The sequence below is a fragment of the Pinus tabuliformis genome, chromosome 4_2 (genome assembly GCF_031772625.1).
Source record: "Pinus tabuliformis cultivar Carrire ecotype Pingquan chromosome 4_2, CPIR1, whole genome shotgun sequence".
Classification (NCBI taxonomy): domain Eukaryota; kingdom Viridiplantae; phylum Streptophyta; class Pinopsida; order Pinales; family Pinaceae; genus Pinus; species Pinus tabuliformis.
This window is the reverse complement of record NC_142304.1, coordinates 859560766-859578567: the sequence shown is the minus strand read 5'-3', so window position 1 is coordinate 859578567 and position 17802 is coordinate 859560766. Positions and strand designations below refer to the sequence as shown.

At 41.0% G+C, this 17802-nt stretch overlaps 1 protein-coding gene across 2 annotated transcripts; it reads left to right on the top strand.

Annotated features, from left to right (window-relative positions):
- The first annotated feature begins 14853 nt into the window (after positions 1-14853).
- Positions 14854-15781, top strand: LOC149172375 (uncharacterized). Of its 2 annotated transcripts, XM_089427700.1 has the most exons (3): positions 14854-15456; positions 15531-15575; positions 15684-15781. In XM_089427700.1, the coding sequence occupies exons 1-3, from the start codon at positions 15208-15210 to the stop codon at positions 15765-15767; spliced, it is 378 nt and encodes a 125-aa protein (XP_089283826.1). In that variant the 5' UTR covers positions 14854-15207; the 3' UTR covers positions 15768-15781. The 2 variants fall into 2 exon arrangements, with proteins under 2 accessions (XP_089283826.1, XP_089283825.1); XM_089427699.1 differs by having other exon boundaries at positions 14854-15575.
- Positions 15782-17802: the final 2021 nt, after the last annotated feature.

Below are 17802 nucleotides of genomic sequence, written 5' to 3'. Positions count from 1 at the left end.
TACTGTCCTATTGAGTAGTTTGACACAATCAGAATTTATGAAGATCATGCATTTCAAATCAGTTAAGGAAATATGGGACAAAATCGTTACAAGCTACGAAGGAGATGATCAGGTAAAAAGAGCAAAGCTTCAAACTCTCAGAATCCGGTATGAAACTCTTAAGATGCATAGTAATGAAAGCATAGCTAATTATTTCCTGCTTATGGATGAGATTGTAAATTGTATGAGGGATCTGGGTGAAGAATTTGAGGAAGTTTTCTTAGTTGAAAAGGTTTTGAGATCTCTGTCTGCTAAATTTGATTCTAAAGTATCTGCCATAGAAGAAAAGGAGAATGTGCAGAAAATCACCATGTCACAGCTTCACGGGATCTTAACGGCTTTTGAAATGCGACAAGAGGTACCATCAGAAGCCGCATTCGAAGCGTCAGAGGAAGAAGATGAGGTAAATTTTGTCAAGAATCTTGAACGGGGAACTGGACGGTTCAAAGGTAAGCTACCTTTCAAATGTTTTCTATGTGGTAGAGTTGGTCACTATGCTGCTAGATGCCCTCATAACAAAGGAAAGATATCTGAAGAAGATGGTAGAAGCTATTATACCCATATTAAAAGTCAATTCAATGATAGTGAAGATATTAGAAGTCTCATGGCACATGAAAAGAAGAATTCTTCATCCAATAATAGTGAAGATATTAGAAGTCTCATGGCACATGAAAAGAAGAATGCAGAAACTGAAGAAGTTACCAAATTAAATGAACAATTGGAGACAGAAACCAGGGTAAGAGAGAAATTGCAGGATATAGTAAAGGAGCTGAGCATAACAATTCAGAGACTTGAATCAAAGATCCTCTCTCTAAAAGAAGATCTTAAAAAATCAAGAGAACAGAACAGAGAAGCTCTTGAAGATCAAGAACATGAAGTGATCAAACTAAAGCGACAAGTGGAAGAAGGAATAAAAGTTGAAGAAGACCTAAGGAATCAGTATCTGGAAAAGGAAGAACAACATCAAGTTGAGGTAAATATCTTGAAAGGTAAACTAGAAGAAAAGGATAAGCTTTTATGATTTCAAGATAGTACTAAAGTCTTGGATGATATTCTTAATAGTCAAAGGTCTCCTGCTATCAAAACTGGTCTTGGTTTTCATGAATATGTTGAAGGTGAATCTAGTTCACAAGGTGAGGCAAGAAACTCTAATGAGAAATCTGAAATGCTCAACAAGGAACAACCAAGGAAAGAAATTCCTCAAGGAAGATCCTTTACTCCTAACTATGGACGTGATAGACAATTATTTCCTCCACTGAATAATGTTGAATGTTATGTATGTCATAATCTTGGACATGTTGCAGCCAGATGTAGAAGTAGAATGGTTCAAGACCATTACAAAAGATCATCGCATCCCAGGTATTTCAGAGGATATTGCTTTGCCTGCAATGCATATGGACACAAAGCAATTGATTGCGATAGAAGGAACATGAAATATGTAAGATGTTATACATGCAAAAAATATGGGCATAAAGCAAGGGAATGCAGGAGCAGATTTCAAAATTCAAAACAAGAGGACCATACATCATCACAGTTCCAGGAATTGAAGAAGACAGAGACAGAAAGGTGTGGCATAACTCAGTCAGCTGACATAACAGACACGGGGGAATCTGAAAGTGATGAATTTTAGTATTCCATGCATACGCTGATATAATGAAGACAAGTCACGTATATACGCGAGTTACAGGCTGCAAAGTCGCGTATATGTAGAAAGGGCAGCAGAACAGACCCAGGAAATGGTTCAGTCATGGTTGGCTCAAGCTCAGGGGGAGCATAAAGGGCAGCAGAACAAACTCGGGAAATGGTTCAGTCATGGTTGGCTCACGCTCAGGGGGAGCATATACTTCAAATAATTCATTGTCGGCATTATGGTTAGAATTTGTTGATGGAACTAAATGATACATCTTGTTGTTTGATCAAAGGAATGGTATTGCAGGCTTATGCGTATGGTACATATCATATATGATAAATGATAGTTATTGCTGATCTTAGAACCTGCATCTGCTCAGGGGGAGCATGGATGGATTGATACAACTTGGCATATACAAAGGGGAGCCAAATCAGAAACTTCAGCATGTACTCAGGGGGAGTATGGACAACAGAAGGTATACCAAAGAAGAGAATATCTTGGTCCGCCCTTTGCCCTTGATGTCAAAGGGGGAGAGTGACTTGGTGTGGTGGTTGCCATCAAGTCCAAAGGGGGAGATTGTTGGCATTATGATACAAGTGTTGTCCTTGATGGCAACTCACTCAGAAGCAGGTACAAGTGATGGCAACTTAATCAGAGGACAGATCTTAGTACAGCAGGACAAGAAAGAGATATACGCAGGTTCATTAAGGAAAATCAACGTATACACGCAGGTTGGCTTCAGTAAAAGCGCGTACATGTGAAAGCGTACCTTTGGTCTGTGGCGGTTAGTCCTTGGAAGTTGTGCCTATGGTTTTGGACCATGGTGTCTCGACAAGACGTGTCGGTCCCTAGTTTTGAAGTTGATGGTATTGTGTTACTATGGTTTTGGACCGTGGTATTGTGAAGGGCCTAAGGCTATATAAGGAGAAGATCATTAGGCAAAGAGTGAAGTAATGTGTGTCTGACGAAGCGAGAAGATCTGGTATTGCTGGTTATCTGTTCGGGATGCTTGGTAAGGGTCGGATTTGACAGTGAAGGTATAAGTAATTATTTCTAGATCTGCACGCGGGTTGCCTTTGGAGAAAGTGCGTATAGACGCGATTTTGGTATAGCGAAGTAGCGTATGCATAATAAGATTTGATATTTCAGGTTGTTGTTGATTCTGGTGGTTGTTGCAGAGTTCTGGGCTCTGGTTTGTGTTCAGTGTTCTTGATGGTAGGGTTTTAGTGATTCAGTATTGGGTGATTTAGAGAATTATGATGCAAGTATAAGTTAATGATTGTATTGAAGCAGTGTTTGTTTTGTACTCATGGATCCAGTCTGAAAATTGGTGAAACGTGGTCCCTGAAGGAAAGAAGGTTGTAGCCTTCTGTAGGGTCAGCACCTACGTACTAGTAAATGGATCGGCTAGTACAAGAGCTGAGGGGGTTGTAGCTCCCTTCCAGAAGTAGCTGGAAAACGAGAGAGGGTTGTAGCCCTCTGCAGGTAGTAGCCTGCGTACTGGTAAAGGACTGCACCAGTACATTGTAAAAGAAGTTTCTTATTAAAAAAAAAAGACGAATTGCAGCAGGTGGTTTTCACCCGCATTGGGTTTCCACCTTATATCATGGTGTTCATGTGTGTGGCTTTTATGTGATACTGCACCTGTTTACTGTCAGTGTGATTAATAATGTTCTGATGCATTTACTGAAGATAAGCTAACTGAATCATGAGATTTCTGGATATACGCTAGTTGCTTTAGACACAGTAGCGTGTACACGCGGGTTCACTTAACTGAAGTAGCGTATATGTTTCTGAGCATGAAATTTGAAAATTTTTATTGATCTGATAATACTGATTCACCCCCCCCCTCTCAGTATTATTTCAAACATACAGATGGAGCAATTTTTTGATCTCCATAATGTGAAAAACACACAAAAGGTACGTATTGAAACTTTATATTTGGAACCAAATAAGTTTGTATGGTATCGATGGCTTTGCTCTCGTAAACAAATTGTCACTCAAACAATTTTACAAAAGAAATGATAGCACATTATGAGGATACAAAAAGCAACACCTTTTTTAGCCAATTGATAAATCTCAAACAAAAGGGTTCAATGATGGAGCACATTGAGGACTTCCAAAAATTAAACATAAGGGTAAAAGATATTCCAGAGGAGCATAGGATTGATGTGTTCATAGGGACTTTAAAGGATAATATCCAACATGAAGTTTGCATTTGGGAACCTGATTCATTGGAGAAGGCATTCAAGTTAGCAAGAAAAATGGAAAGCAAAATTATGGCAAGCAGGAAGCCTACCACTCACAACGATAAAGATGGAAGTGTTGCTACCCCTATCCTTCCACAACCTACAAGGTTGACACCACAATAATTGGAAGGAAAAAGAGCAAAAGGGCTTTGTTACAGTTGTGATAGAAAATACACTAAAGGTCATAAGTGTGCTGTGAAGGAATTATTCTACATAGATTATGAAGAGGAGGAAGAAAAGGAACAAGAAATGTCAAAAGAAGAGGATATACTCTAGGAACAAACCCTAGCTAAAGAAGAAATTAATCTGACCATATCTTGTAATGCATTGGCTGGAATTACCACTCCTCAAACTATCAAGATAAAAGGACATATCAAGAAGAAAAAGGTAATAGTGTTGATTGATTCGGGAAGTACCCATAATTTGTTCATTGTAAGATAGCAAAGGAATTGAATTGCTTCCTATATCTAGCACCAGAGTGTCAAGTGATGGTTGCAAGTGGAGGAACCATAAATTGCTCTGGAAAGTGCCATAATATCAAGCTATCCATGGGAGAATATGTATTGAATAGCCCAATGCTTTCCATTCCAATGGTTGTTGCTGATGTTGTACTGGGAGTCCAATGGCTACAATCCTTGGGTACAATAGCTTTTAATTCTCAAGAAATTTTCATTAAATTTTGTGTAGAAGGGAAGGAAGTTGAGTTAGGGGGTATTGCAGGGAAACTGGGAAAGATAATCAACTCTAAGAGTATGACAAAGCTTCTAAAGAAGGAACAATGAGGTGTAATTGCACAATTATATTCGCTAGAGGTTCCCGCATCGAAATCATCCATTTATCCAAATCTCCAAAAAGTCTTGGATAATCATTCCAAGGATTTTTGAGACTCCCAAAGGTCTCCCACCTATTCATGATCATGATCATGCTATTCATTTGATTCCAGGAAGTGTTCCTCCAAACATCAGGATATACAGATATCCTTATTCCCAAAAGAGTGAACTTGAAAGTATAGTGGCAGAAATGCTAAAGGCTAGTATAATTCAACCTAGTCAAAGTTCTTTCTCTGCTCCAGTAGTATTGGTGCACAAGAACGATGGATCATGGCGCATGTGTCTGGATTATAGGGAGCTCAACAAGCTCAGTATTAAAGATAAATTTCCCATTCCTGTCATTGATGAATTATTGGATGAATTTCATGGACCAATTTACTTCATCAAGTTGGATCTTCGTTCAGGATATCATCAAATCAAAATGAAGACTGAAGACATTCCGAAAACAACATTTAGAACTCATGAGGGTCATAATGAATTTTTGGTCATGCCTTTTGGCCTTACCAATGCACCTTCCACATTTCAAGGTTTCATGAATTCCATTTTCAAACCCTTCCTTAGAAAATTTTTGTTAGTATTTTTTGATGATATACTAATCTACATCAAGTCTTGGAAGGATCATGTTGAACATGTTGACAGGGTGCTCAAACTATTGAAGGAGAAAAAATTAAATGCAAAAAGCTCCAAACGTTTCTTTGGAGTACAAGAGGTGGAATATCTGTGTCATATTGTATCTCATGAAGGTGTTAAGGTAGACCGTAGGAAAATTAAAGCCATTAAGGAATAGAAAATCCCCACATCCATAAAGCATCTACGAGGATTTCTCGGGTTGATAGGGTATTATCGCAAGTTTGAAAAGAATTATGGGATAATAACAACACCTCTAACAACAGTATTAAAGAAAGATGCATTTTCATGGACTCCAGACGCAACAAAGGCCTTCGAACATCTTACAGAGGCAATGTACCAAGCACCGGTCTTAGCTATTCCGGACTTCACAAAAACCTTTATTGTGGAATGTGATGCTTGAAGATATGGAATTGGTGTTGTTTTAATGCAAGATGAAAGACCCATTGCTTTAGAAAGTCGTCCAATCAAGGGAAAGTATTTACACAAAGCTATTTATGAGAAGGAAACGTTGGCAAAACTACATGCACTTAAGAAATGGTGACCCTACCTAATGGGAAGACACTTCAAGGTAAAGATGGATCATGATAGTCTTAAATAATTTTTAGAACAAATATTATCCTCTAAAGAGCAACAAAAATGGGTCACAAAGATGTTGGGTTATGACTTTGAAATCATCTACAAAAAGAGAAGAAAAATTTTGTGGCATACGCATTTTCAAGAAAGGATGAGGATGTGGAAGAATTGTTGTGCACCATTTCTATTATCCAACTACATTGGATAAACAAAGAAAGGGAGGAACGGAAGAATGACGAAGAAGTGTGGGCACTCATTTGAAAGATACAACAAGATAACAGTACATCTGATACATTTAGTTGGAAAAATGATTCGTTATAGTACAAAGATCGCTTATACCTATGTAAGAATTCCTAACTCAAACAAAAGATTCTTATGGAATTGCATACTTCTCCCTTAGGAGGGCACTAAGGATTTTTAAAAACTTACCACAGGGTTAAGAAGGAATTTTTTTGGGATGGCCTTAAATCGGATATTCAAAAGTTTGTGGTGGAATGTTTGGTTTGCCAACAAAATAAAGTTGAAAAAAGTAAGACCCCAGGTCTATTACAACCTTTATCCATTCCAATCCAACTTTGGGGGAGGTTTACCCAAGTTCGAGGAAAAGAGTGTCATCATGGTGGTAGTTGATAGACTTACCAAGTATGCACACTTTTTTGCATGATCACATCCATTTAAAGCCAGTACAATTTCTACTGCATTTATGGAAAAAATTCCAAGGCTACATGGAAACCCAAATATTATTGTAAGCGACAAAGATCCCATTTTCACTGGAAATTTTTGGACAAAATTATTTTCTTGTCTCAGTACTCAGTTCACTCATAGTTCATCTTATCATCCTCAATCTGATGGGCAAACTGAGATAGTAAACAAATGTTTGGAAGGATATCTTCATTGCTTTGTATCTGATAAATAGACACAATGGATCAAATGGTTGGTTCTGGCTGAATGGTGGTATAACACTTCCTTCCATACTGCAGCGAAAATGACCCCATTTATGGAAATTTATGGATATCATCCACCATCCATCACATCATATTTAAGAGAAAATTCTAAGGTTCAAGCAGTGGAACATCACATCAAGCATCAGCAACAAGTTCTCCAACTCTTGGATAACCTCAGGTTGGCGCAGAATAGAATGAAACAACAGGTAGATAAACATTGCAACAAAATAAGTTTTGATGTAGGTGACTGGGTATTCCTACAGCCACAACCATATAAACAAATGTCCCTCAAGCAAGCTAGGAAGGATAGTAAATTATCACCAAAGTATTATGGTCCGTACAAGGCGTTGCAAAAGGTTGGTACTATGGCATACAAATTGGAGCTTCCTGCAACTTCCCGAGTGCACTTGTTTTCCATGTTTCATGTTTAAAGAAGGTTATAGGTGACAAGCTCCCAGTTCAAACAATATTTCCAGAACTTGATGAGGAAGGAAAGATCATATTGGAATCAGAAGTAGCCACAGAAACAAGAACTTGACAGCTACAAAATCGATCAATTTGGGAGTATCTCATCAAGTGGAAGAACTTATCCGCTGAAGATTCCACATGGGAGGATGATAATTTTATATAGAAGCATCTAGAACTACTTAAGTGTTGAGGAAAATGCTTTTCGGAAGGAGAGGGGCATGTTAGGCCCCTATAATACTAGTGATTCCCTCATTACTATTGTCATTGTATCCCTTATTGTTATTATTGTGCACCTATTGTCCCCATATTGTTATTAGTATGCCCCATAGAAACCCATTATTGTTATTTTTGTGCCCTTATGTTATTACTGTTATGTCATCTTGATTATATTATGACCCCTTAGACTCCTATATATAGAAGGGAGGTTTAGTCATTTGAATCATCCAAGAATTGTTCATTTGTGTAATGTAAAGGAGGTTGCCCCCTCGAAGAAGCTGAATTCTAAGGCGTTGATCTATCTTTTCTATCATTTTGTGAGTTGGTTTCTTAACACATTTTATTTCATTATTTTTGGTAATTGAAATCAATGTTGAAATGCACGAATGAATAGATAAACATAAAAATCTCTATATATTCCACCTTTCAAACTTTGATAAACATGTGTTAGTTGCAATGTTCAATTTTAGAAACTGCTAATGTCTAATCCATTTATAATAGTAAATTTTTGCAATTTGTTTTTCAAACTTATGCTTTTTTTATGAAGAGCTTCCTTGTTTGAAGCTTTGATTGTGCAAAGCTTATTGTTTTAGTGTTTTTGGAGCACAAGTGTACCAAAAGACACCCCCTTAGCAGTTGATTGTTCCCTGTAAAGGATCACAGCCAAAATTGGTGATGTTACTGGATAGACTTAAATGAGAATGATGGCCCAGCCCTGGTGACGTGGTCTCAGCCACGTGACTCACCTCAGTCCCCCGTGGTCACACTTGCGCGGGTAAATATCTGTTCCAATACCGAGGTGCATTTAAGTTCTCATCTTCCGGTTAACAGGTGGATCACCGGTCCTCTCCGTGGCTTCCCGCCTTTGTAAAACCCTTAAGGTTTAGTCTCGGCTCATTTGCTTTCGTTTCCCCTTCTGTTCTAGCTCCGCATGGTTATGGCGCTGCCCTCGGTGCACTAACACAACCCAACTCTCACTCTGTCCCTGATGGTGGCCTCTCGGCTCAGCTACACTCCGTCTCCGTTTATTACCTGCTCTGTATGGTTATGGCGCTGTTCTCGTGCACTATCCCACCATACCCTTACTCTGTCACTGGTTGTGGCTCTATTCGAAATGCAATTCCTCTGCTGTAGCTGCTGTCTTCGTCGACCTGATTTGGAAGTTTGTGGTAAGGGTTTGTATTTTTATGGCTTTGGCGAAACAATCCTTTGGTTTCCGGTTTCTGAGCTCTGGTCCTGTGCAGGTATTCGCAGCCACAAAGCTATCTTCCCTCCGAACGCAACCAGGCTTCAAGGTAACCTCTGGTTCTATGTTTTATCGTCCTCTGCCACCTGTTATCGATGCTTACAGGGTTCTTGTGCCTTTCAGCTTATGGTTTCGTTTTGTGGCTCGGCAGCCTTCGTCGACCCTTGGGTAAGTTCACGGTTCTCTTACTCTTGCATCTTACAATATTTACTCGGCTTCTTCTGACATTTATTCTGGTTATAGAAATGTCTTAACTCATTCAGTGGTCCTGTGCAGGTGGGTTGGGAGCTCTGCTCGCGAGGGTTTCAAATGTGCAGTCCTCGGCTTCCTCCAATCTCTGGTACCCTTGTGACCGGGTAGGGTCTACTCTTATTCCAGCGTTTCTTAGATTATGCAGTATGTACTTGCTGTAGGGTTCTGTTGGTTAGGTTTTGTAGAATGGTCGTGCCCTTTGCTGGCGTTCACATCTTCAGGGTTTCGTTCCTCTGTGTCATTGTATGACCTCCATGCGTCTATACCTTAGACTTATGCTGTTACGGCGGTGCCGCTTTTGTTATGTGACTCTGTTGTTATTTATTGGACTGTGGTTTACGAAGACTTATGAAATACTGTATAAATGAAAGCAACGGTTCTGGAATTGTTACCTTTGTTAATAGTCGCTGTGTTGATTTGTAAATGACCGTGTGACTCTTTGTGTTGGCTTATGGGCTCTGTTCGGTTTGGCCGTAACTTGACTTGATACGAAGTCTGTCTTTACTTTATCCTCGCAACGTTGTATGCATATGCTGCTTGGCCGCTTTACGCTTCTTGCTGTGTGATAGACCTGGCAATGTACTTATGGTTTCGGCCTGAGGCCTGTAATTGCTTCAATATTTCTAGTTACAGCATATGAATATCGTTCTATCTTAATTTGTTTCAAAATAACAAATGTTTGTAACTCTCAGTTGTATAACACAGAAAAGTAATGAACAGTAATTTATATTCAGGAAAAGAAATCAATGCTTCAATTACAGAGGGTGTCTTTCTATATTGCTTGAATACTGTCTTGCTATATTTTCCTTACTTCTTCTGAGGTGAACCAAAAAAAAGATCCCTCTTACATCGTGTTTTTTTCATTTTGAGCTACACTGAATCTAACTGTTTAGAAACTGAATTCTTTAACTGTTACCTGTTTCTTTAAACAATAAATTAACTAAAACAGTTGTTGGTTACCTAGCTAACTACCAGTAACTTAACTTGTGCTGTAATTAAATAAAAGAAAAGAAATGAATAATGATTAACTAAAAACAACAACCAATTTTTCCTTTTGGTGACCTGTCCAATCACCCTTGAAGTCGTGTCCTGTTTCTGCACGAACCAGTCATTGAGTCTCTGTCTCCTCGGAGCTGGATGCTCCTGCATCAGGCTCCCGGGGTGGCAAAAAGTCATGGCTCCGTTCCATGAGCTCGTCAACAGAGTAGCCCGCTTTAGTTATCTGCGCTGCGTCGAGCCAAGAACTGTCCTCTATTGGACGGTTCCGCCACTTGACCAAATATCGCAGATACTCCTTCCTGCGTGTGCGTCTAGCTACCTGTGTGTCCAGTATTCCTTCGATCTCAAGGGGTGGTGCCTTTGGTAGTTGTCTCGTCCAAGAACCTTCCTCATAGCTGTCTTTCTGTGGTGCTGTAGTTGCTGCATCATCTTCTGAATTGGCTACATAGGGAAACAGATCTGCCACGTTGAAAATGGGAGAAATTCCAATTTCGGGCGGCAACTGTATTTCGTAAGCGTTCGCAGAAAATTTGCGGATGATTTTGCAAGGGCCGATCTTTTTAAATTTTAGCTTGTTATACTCCCGCTTCGGAAACCTTTCCTTACGTAGATACGCAAGGACTTCATCCCCAACGTTAAACTGAACTTCCCGACGCTTTGTGTCAGCTCGCTGCTTGTATTTCAGACTGCTGTCCTGTAACTTCAGCTTGACCTGTTCGTGTAAATTGCTCATTGCTTGAGCAAACTCTTCCCCATCAGCACTCCGTTTCTCAAGTTTCCCCAAATCCCGTAATTCATGCACTCCTCGCGGATGCATACCGTACAAAATCTGGAACGGACTGTAACCGGTGCTGCGGTTAGGTGAATCGTTGTACGCGAACTCGGCTTGAGCAAGTACACGGTCCCACGTCCGGGAATTTCCTCCTGTCAAACTGCGAAGTAAGTTCCCTAGGCTTCTGTTTACGACTTCCGTCTGACCATCAGTCTGCGGATGATAAGCAGAGCTGAACTGCAATTGTGTATTTAACTTTTTCCACAGAGTTCTCCAAAAGTGACCAGTAAACTTTACATCCCGATCAGAGATGATGGATTTCGGGAGTCCATGTAACCGAACGACTTCAGTAAAGAATAGGTGTGCAATGTAGGTAGCGTCGCTGGTTTTCCTGCACGGTACAAAATGTGCCATTTTCGAGAATCGGTCAACTACAACCATGACTGAATCGAAGCCCCGCTGTGTCTTTGGTAGACCCAAAACAAAGTCCATGCTCACTGAATCCCATGGTCGACTCGGAATCGGCAATGGTGAGTAAAGACCAGTGTTTTGACTATGACCCTTTGCTAGTTGACAAACTCTGCATCTGCTCACGTACCTCTGCACATCTCGCTGCAATTTCGGCCAAAAATAAAAGTGCTGTACTTGAGCAACCGTCTTGTCGATACCAAAGTGTCCAGCCAGTCCTCCACTGTGCTTCTCCTGTATTATGTTTTCCCTCATGGAACAGTTGGGTATACATAGTTGTCCTCCTTTAAACAGCAGCCCTTCTTGCAAATTATAATCTAGCCACATGCTATCATTCCTTATCAAAGGGTTTTGACAGGCTTCATATGCCTCCCCAAATTCGGTATCAGTTTGATACAGCTCCTTCAAATGTTCAAAACCCAGAACTTGCATTGTACTTTCCTGCAGAAGCAAGGTTCTTCTGCTCAGTGCATCTGCCACCTTATTCGCTTGGCCACTAATGTGCTTTAATACGAATGTAAAATTTTGCAGATACTCCACCCAAGCTGCATGTTTGTGGTTTAGTTTATGCTGTTGCATAATATACTGCAAGGCAGAATTATCTGTAAACAAAACAAACTCATCTCCCAATAGATAATGCCGCCAATGCTTCAACGCTTGTATGATTGCATAAAATTCTTTGTCGTAGGTTGAGTACTTCTGCCTGCTCTCATTTAGCTTTTCACTGAAGAAAGCGACCGGTCTGTCCTCTTGACTGAGGACTGCTCCAATGGCTGTCCCACTGGCATCACAACGAACTTGAAAAAGTTTGTTGAAATCTGGCAGTCTCAGTATTGGTCTTTCAGTAATCTTCTTCTTCAAAGTTTGAAAACTGCTTTCTGCCGCTTCAGTCCAGTGAAAAGGCTGATTTGCCTTCTTGATCGTGTCCAACATAGGTGCGCAAATCTCGCTGAAATTTCTGATAAATTTCCTATAAAAACTGGCTAGTCCATGGAAACTCCGGACTTCAAATAAACTCCTTGGTGACGGCCAGCTAACTATGGCTGCCACCTTTTCCGGATCCATTTTTAGCTCATTCTCTGCAATAACAAACCCCAAATACACTAGCTCTCGCTGGAAAAAGGTACACTTTTTCAAATTTATCAGCAACTTGTTTTGCTGCAGCTTCCTCAACACACTCTGTAAATGCCTGAAATGATCCTCTTTAGTCCTGCTAAAAATCAAAATATCATCCAGGTAAACTATCACAAATTTCCCATTAAACTCTTTCAATACCTCATTCATCAACCGCATGAATGTGCTGGGAGCGTTACTCAATCCGAATGGCATCACCAGCCACTCATATAAGCCTTCATTTGTCTTGAAAGCTGTCTTCCACTCATCGCCTTCTCGTATTCGAATCTGATGATACCCACTCTTCAGATCAATTTTTGAGAAATAGGCTGCCCCACTCAAACAATCCATCATATCGTCCATCCTTGGTAAGGGGAACCTGTACCTGACAGTAATTTTGTTTATGGCTCTGGAGTCTGTGCACATTCGCCATTCTCCTCCCTTCTTTGGAGCCAAAACAGTCGGTACTGCACAAGGGCTCATACTCTCTCGAATCAACCCTTTGTCAAGTAACTCCTGAACTTGCTTTCTAATTTCCTCATGATCCTTGGGGCTCATACGGTAAGCAGCCTTATTCGGCAAGCTTGCACCTGGTATAAAGTCGATACAATGACTAATACCCCTCCTTGGTGGTAACTCATTTGGAAGATCATCCACCACTATGTCCCCAAATTCTTGCAGTAACTGCTGAACTTCCTCTGGCAAATCTGACAGCTGTGTGTGTAACACTACTGCCTTTGGTCTCCTTATGACAGCAAAGTTGATTTCGCTGTCCTCAATCTGTTTCACGAACTCCTTTCCTCCCAACAGCAATGCCTTCACTCCACTGGTTTCTGCTGTATTTTCCTCTTTGATGGGTACAAGCGTGTGCTTGATCCCATCTTTAACAAACTTGTAGCAATTCTTTTTCCCGTCATGAACTGCACCTCTATCGAACTGCCAAGGTCGTCCCAACAGTAGGTGACAGACATCCATTGGCATGACATCACAAAGGATCTTATCCTTGTACTTGCCAATTTGGAATTCTACTTCACATTGCTCGTCAACTAACAGCTGATGCCCTTTCTGCAGCCATGACACTTTGTAGGGTGTAGGATGCTTTAATTTCTTCAGTCCCAACTTGTCTACCATCTCCACCGCCACAAGATTGTCCGTACTCCCACTATCTATAATCAATTTGCAGCACTTGCCCCGCGACTTGCAGACAGTACGGAACAAGGCTTTCCGCTGATCCGGTTCTGCAACCTCCTTTGCTGGTTTCAACAGCACTTTGTTCAACACCAAAGCTTCACCTGTCTCTGGTGCATTTTCTGCTTCCTGAGGTGTTGCCTCAGCATCCTCAGTCTGAACAACATAAGTCCCTCTTCCGCCTGCTGGTTCAGCTTCAGGACATTCATAAGACTTGTGCCCCCATTTGTGGCAGCGATAGCACTGGACAGCTCCTCTGCCCCGACCATTTCCTCGCCCTCGCTGGGGTGGTCGTCCTCCTCTCGTGCTATTGTCTTTTTCTGTTGCTCCAGCAGATTTAGAACTGCTGCTTTCTTCACTTGGGCCTGCACCTCGGCCTCTTCCAAATACTTTACCCTTTCCCCTGCCAGTTCCACCTCCTCTCCTGGCATTCTGCTTCCGGTTAATCTTTTCTTCCGCCTTCAGTGCAAACTGATAGGCTTCCTCCATTGTCCGGGGTGAAAGGATACCAATCTCGTCTAAGATTTCCCCCCTTAAGCCATTCACAAATCTGGCTGTTTTCTCCGGGGTGTCCTCCACATAACCTGCTCGCAAATTTAACTTATAGAATTCTTCTGTAAATTCTTTCACAGTCATTCCTCTCTGCTTCAAGTTCTGTACCTGCCTGTACAACATAATCTGATAATCCTGTGGTAAGAATTTCTCTTTCAGTTTGGCCTCCATTCTAGACCATTTCTTTATAGGCTGTTTGTTAAGCCTCCTCCGTTCCGCCTGAACACTGTCCCACCACAAGGACGCATGTCCTTTCAGCTTGGTGGCGGCGAACTTCACCTGCTTATCTTCGCTGGTTTCCTCAAATTCAAAATACTTGTTGACTTCACTTAACCAATCCAACAACACGTCTGCGGACAGACTTCCGTCATAAGTCGACAACTCATGTTTTGGCTTATGACTTGACAGCAAGACCGACTTCAACAATCTAAATTCTGGTGTCACCCCCTCTAATTCCTCCTCTGGTTCAACTTCTTCTTCATCACTGTCATCTGCTGGGTTTCTTCTTCCCCCAGCTTCCACTACTGCCAATCTTTCACGCAAAACTCGAATCTCCTCTCGAAGTCCATCATCTACTACCCTCCGGACTACTCTTCCCCTTCCTCTTCCTCTTCCTCTTCCTCTTCCTTCACCTTCACCTTCTCCCTGTTCCATTGGTTCTAACTCAAGAAACTAGCTCTGATACCACTTATGATGGCCCAGCCCTGGTGACGTGGTCTCAGCCACGTGACTCACTTCAGTCCCACGTGGTCACACTTGGCGCGGGTAAATATCTGTCCTAATACCGAGGCGCATTTACGTTCTCATCTTCCGGTTAACAGGTTTGATCACCGGTCCTCTCCGTGGCTTTCCGCCTTTGTAAAACCCTTAAGGTTTAGTCTCGGCTCATTTGCACTCGTTCTCCCTTCTGTTCCAGCTCCGCGTGGTTATAGCGCTGCCCTCTGTGCGCTAACACAACCTATCTCTCACTCTGTCACTGATGGTGGCCTCTCGGCTCAGCTACACTCCGTCTCCTTCTGTTACCTGCTCTGTATTGTTATGGCGCTGCTCTCGCGCGCTATCCCACCATATCCCTTACTCTGTCACTGGTTGTGGCTCTGTTCGAAATGCAAATCCTTTGCTGTAGCTGCTGTCTTCGTCGACCTGGTTTGGAAGTCTGTGGTAAGGGTTTGTATTTTTATGGCTTTGGCGAAACAATCCTTTGGTTTCCGGTTTCTGAGCTCTGGTCCTGTGCAGGTATTCGCAGCCACAAAGCTATCTTCCCTCCGAACGCAACCAGGCTTCAAGGTAACCTCTGGTTCTATGTTTTATCGTCCTCTGCCACCTGTTATCGATGCTTACAGGGTTCTTGTGCCTTTCAGCTTATGGTTTCGTTTTGTGGCTCGGCAGCCTTCGTCGACCCTTGGGTAAGTTCACGGTTCTCTTACTCTTGCATCTTACAATATTTACTCGGCTTCTTCTGACATTTATTCTGGTTATAGAAATGTCTTAACTCATTCAGTGGTCCTGTGCAGGTGGGTTGGGAGCTCTGCTCGCGAGGGTTTCAAATGTGCAGTCCTCGGCTTCCTCCAATCTCTGGTACCCTTGTGACCGGGTAGGGTCTACTCTTATTCCAGCGTTTCTTTAGAGTATGTAATATGGACTAGCTGTAGGGTTCTGCTGGTTAGGGTTTTGTAGAATGGTCGTGCCCTTTGCTGGCATTCACATCTTTAGGGTTTCGCTTCTCTGTGTCATTGTATGACCTCCATGCGTCTATATCCTAGACTTTGCTATTACGGCGGTGCCGCTTTTGTTATGTGACTCTGTTGTTATCTATTGGACTGTGGTTTACGAAGACTTATGAAATACTGTATAAATGAAAGCAATGGTTCTGGAATTGTTACCTCTGTTGATAGTTGCTGTGTTGATTTGTAAATGGCTGTGTGACTCTTTGTGTTGGCATATGGGCTCTGTTCGGTTTGGCCGTAACTCGACCTGATATGAAGTCTGTCTTTACTTTATCCTCGCAACGTTGTATGCATATGTTGCTTGACCGCTTAACGCTTCTTGCTGTATGATAGTCCTGGAAATGTATTTATGGTTTCGGCCTGAGGCCTGTAACGCTTCAATGTTTCTAGTTACAGCATATGAATATCGTTCTATCTTAACTCGTTTTAAAATAACAAATGTTTGTACTCTCAGTTGTATAACACAGAAAAGTAATGAACAGTAATTTATATTCAGGAAAAGAAATCAATGCTTCAATTACAGAGGGTGTCTTTCTATATTGCTTGAATACTGTCTTGCTATATTTTCCTTACTTCTTCTGAGGTGAACCAAAAAAAAGATCCCTCTTACATCGTGTTTTTTTCATTTTGAGCTACACTGAATCTAACTGTTTAGAAACTGAATTCTTTAACTGTTACCTGTTTCTTTAAACAATAAATTAACTAAAACAGTTGTTGGTTACCTAGCTAACTACCAGTAACTTAACTTGTGCTGTAATTAAATAAAAGAAAGGAAATGAATAATGATTAACTAAAAACAACAACCAATTTATCCTTTTGGTGACCTGTCCAATCACCCTTGAAGTCGTGTCCTGTTTCTGCACGAACCAGTCATTGAGTCTCTGTCTCCTCGCAGCTGGATGCTCCTGCATCAGAGAACAACATTGTAAATAGTGGAAACAATGCATACATAAACATAAACTAAACAAAGAGGTACATAAACAAAACAATGCTCAAATGGAGCAAATAGATCAATAATATACAGAAAAATATCCCTTTATTGATTGCTGGTGGTAGAGGTTGAATAAAATAGATGAATCTTAAACACTTGAAGATAATTCTTTGAGATATGAGGCTCAAGAATCCTCGGCAAGGTGGTTTCTTTCCTCAATCTCTTTGCAAGTTTCTTCTCTCTCTAAAAGAAGTGTGACGACTCTCCAATGGTGGATTCCTCTTCTCTCACTAAGATGATGGGTTTCTTAGAAGCAATATGACCAACATGTTAGTGATCTCCTCTTCTTTGGCCTCAACAATGCAATGGTAGTTTTCTCAAACAACAATTTGGACAACATAACAATATCTCATGTTTTGGTTCTCGCATGGCTTGTTTATATAGAAATTTTTTTAATCCTTCTTCCCTCCCTTGGTACATTTATGATAAAGACACATGAGTAGGACAAGATGATTCCATCGAGGGCTGGATATCTCCAAGGTGACTCAAATTCAACTGTATTGGACTAAACTCATGTCAGAGAATTGACCCCAAGTGTGTAAAGTGGTCCCGGATTGCTGAGTCATCCTTTTCTGCAAATGCGTGGCTTTTGAAGGTTATTACGCGTGTGCATGGTTATTCAAGAAATAGATGCACAACCTTAATTGTTTTTCCTTTATAAACTTTGGACCTTAGGAGAACTTTGATTTTTAAACTTCATGATGTATTCTCATAGAAAATGTCCACCTATGAATTCTGCTAGACACTTTTAGTGTTTTCTCAATTGTACTAATAGGTGTATGATTTTTCGGTGTTAACAGTTTCCCCTGATGTATGAGGTTAGTGTTAGCCTCCTGTTGCAACAGGTGTTCATCTTTCATGATTGACATTTTTACATGCCAAATATGTCATACTTTGCATGCTGCAATGCTCCAT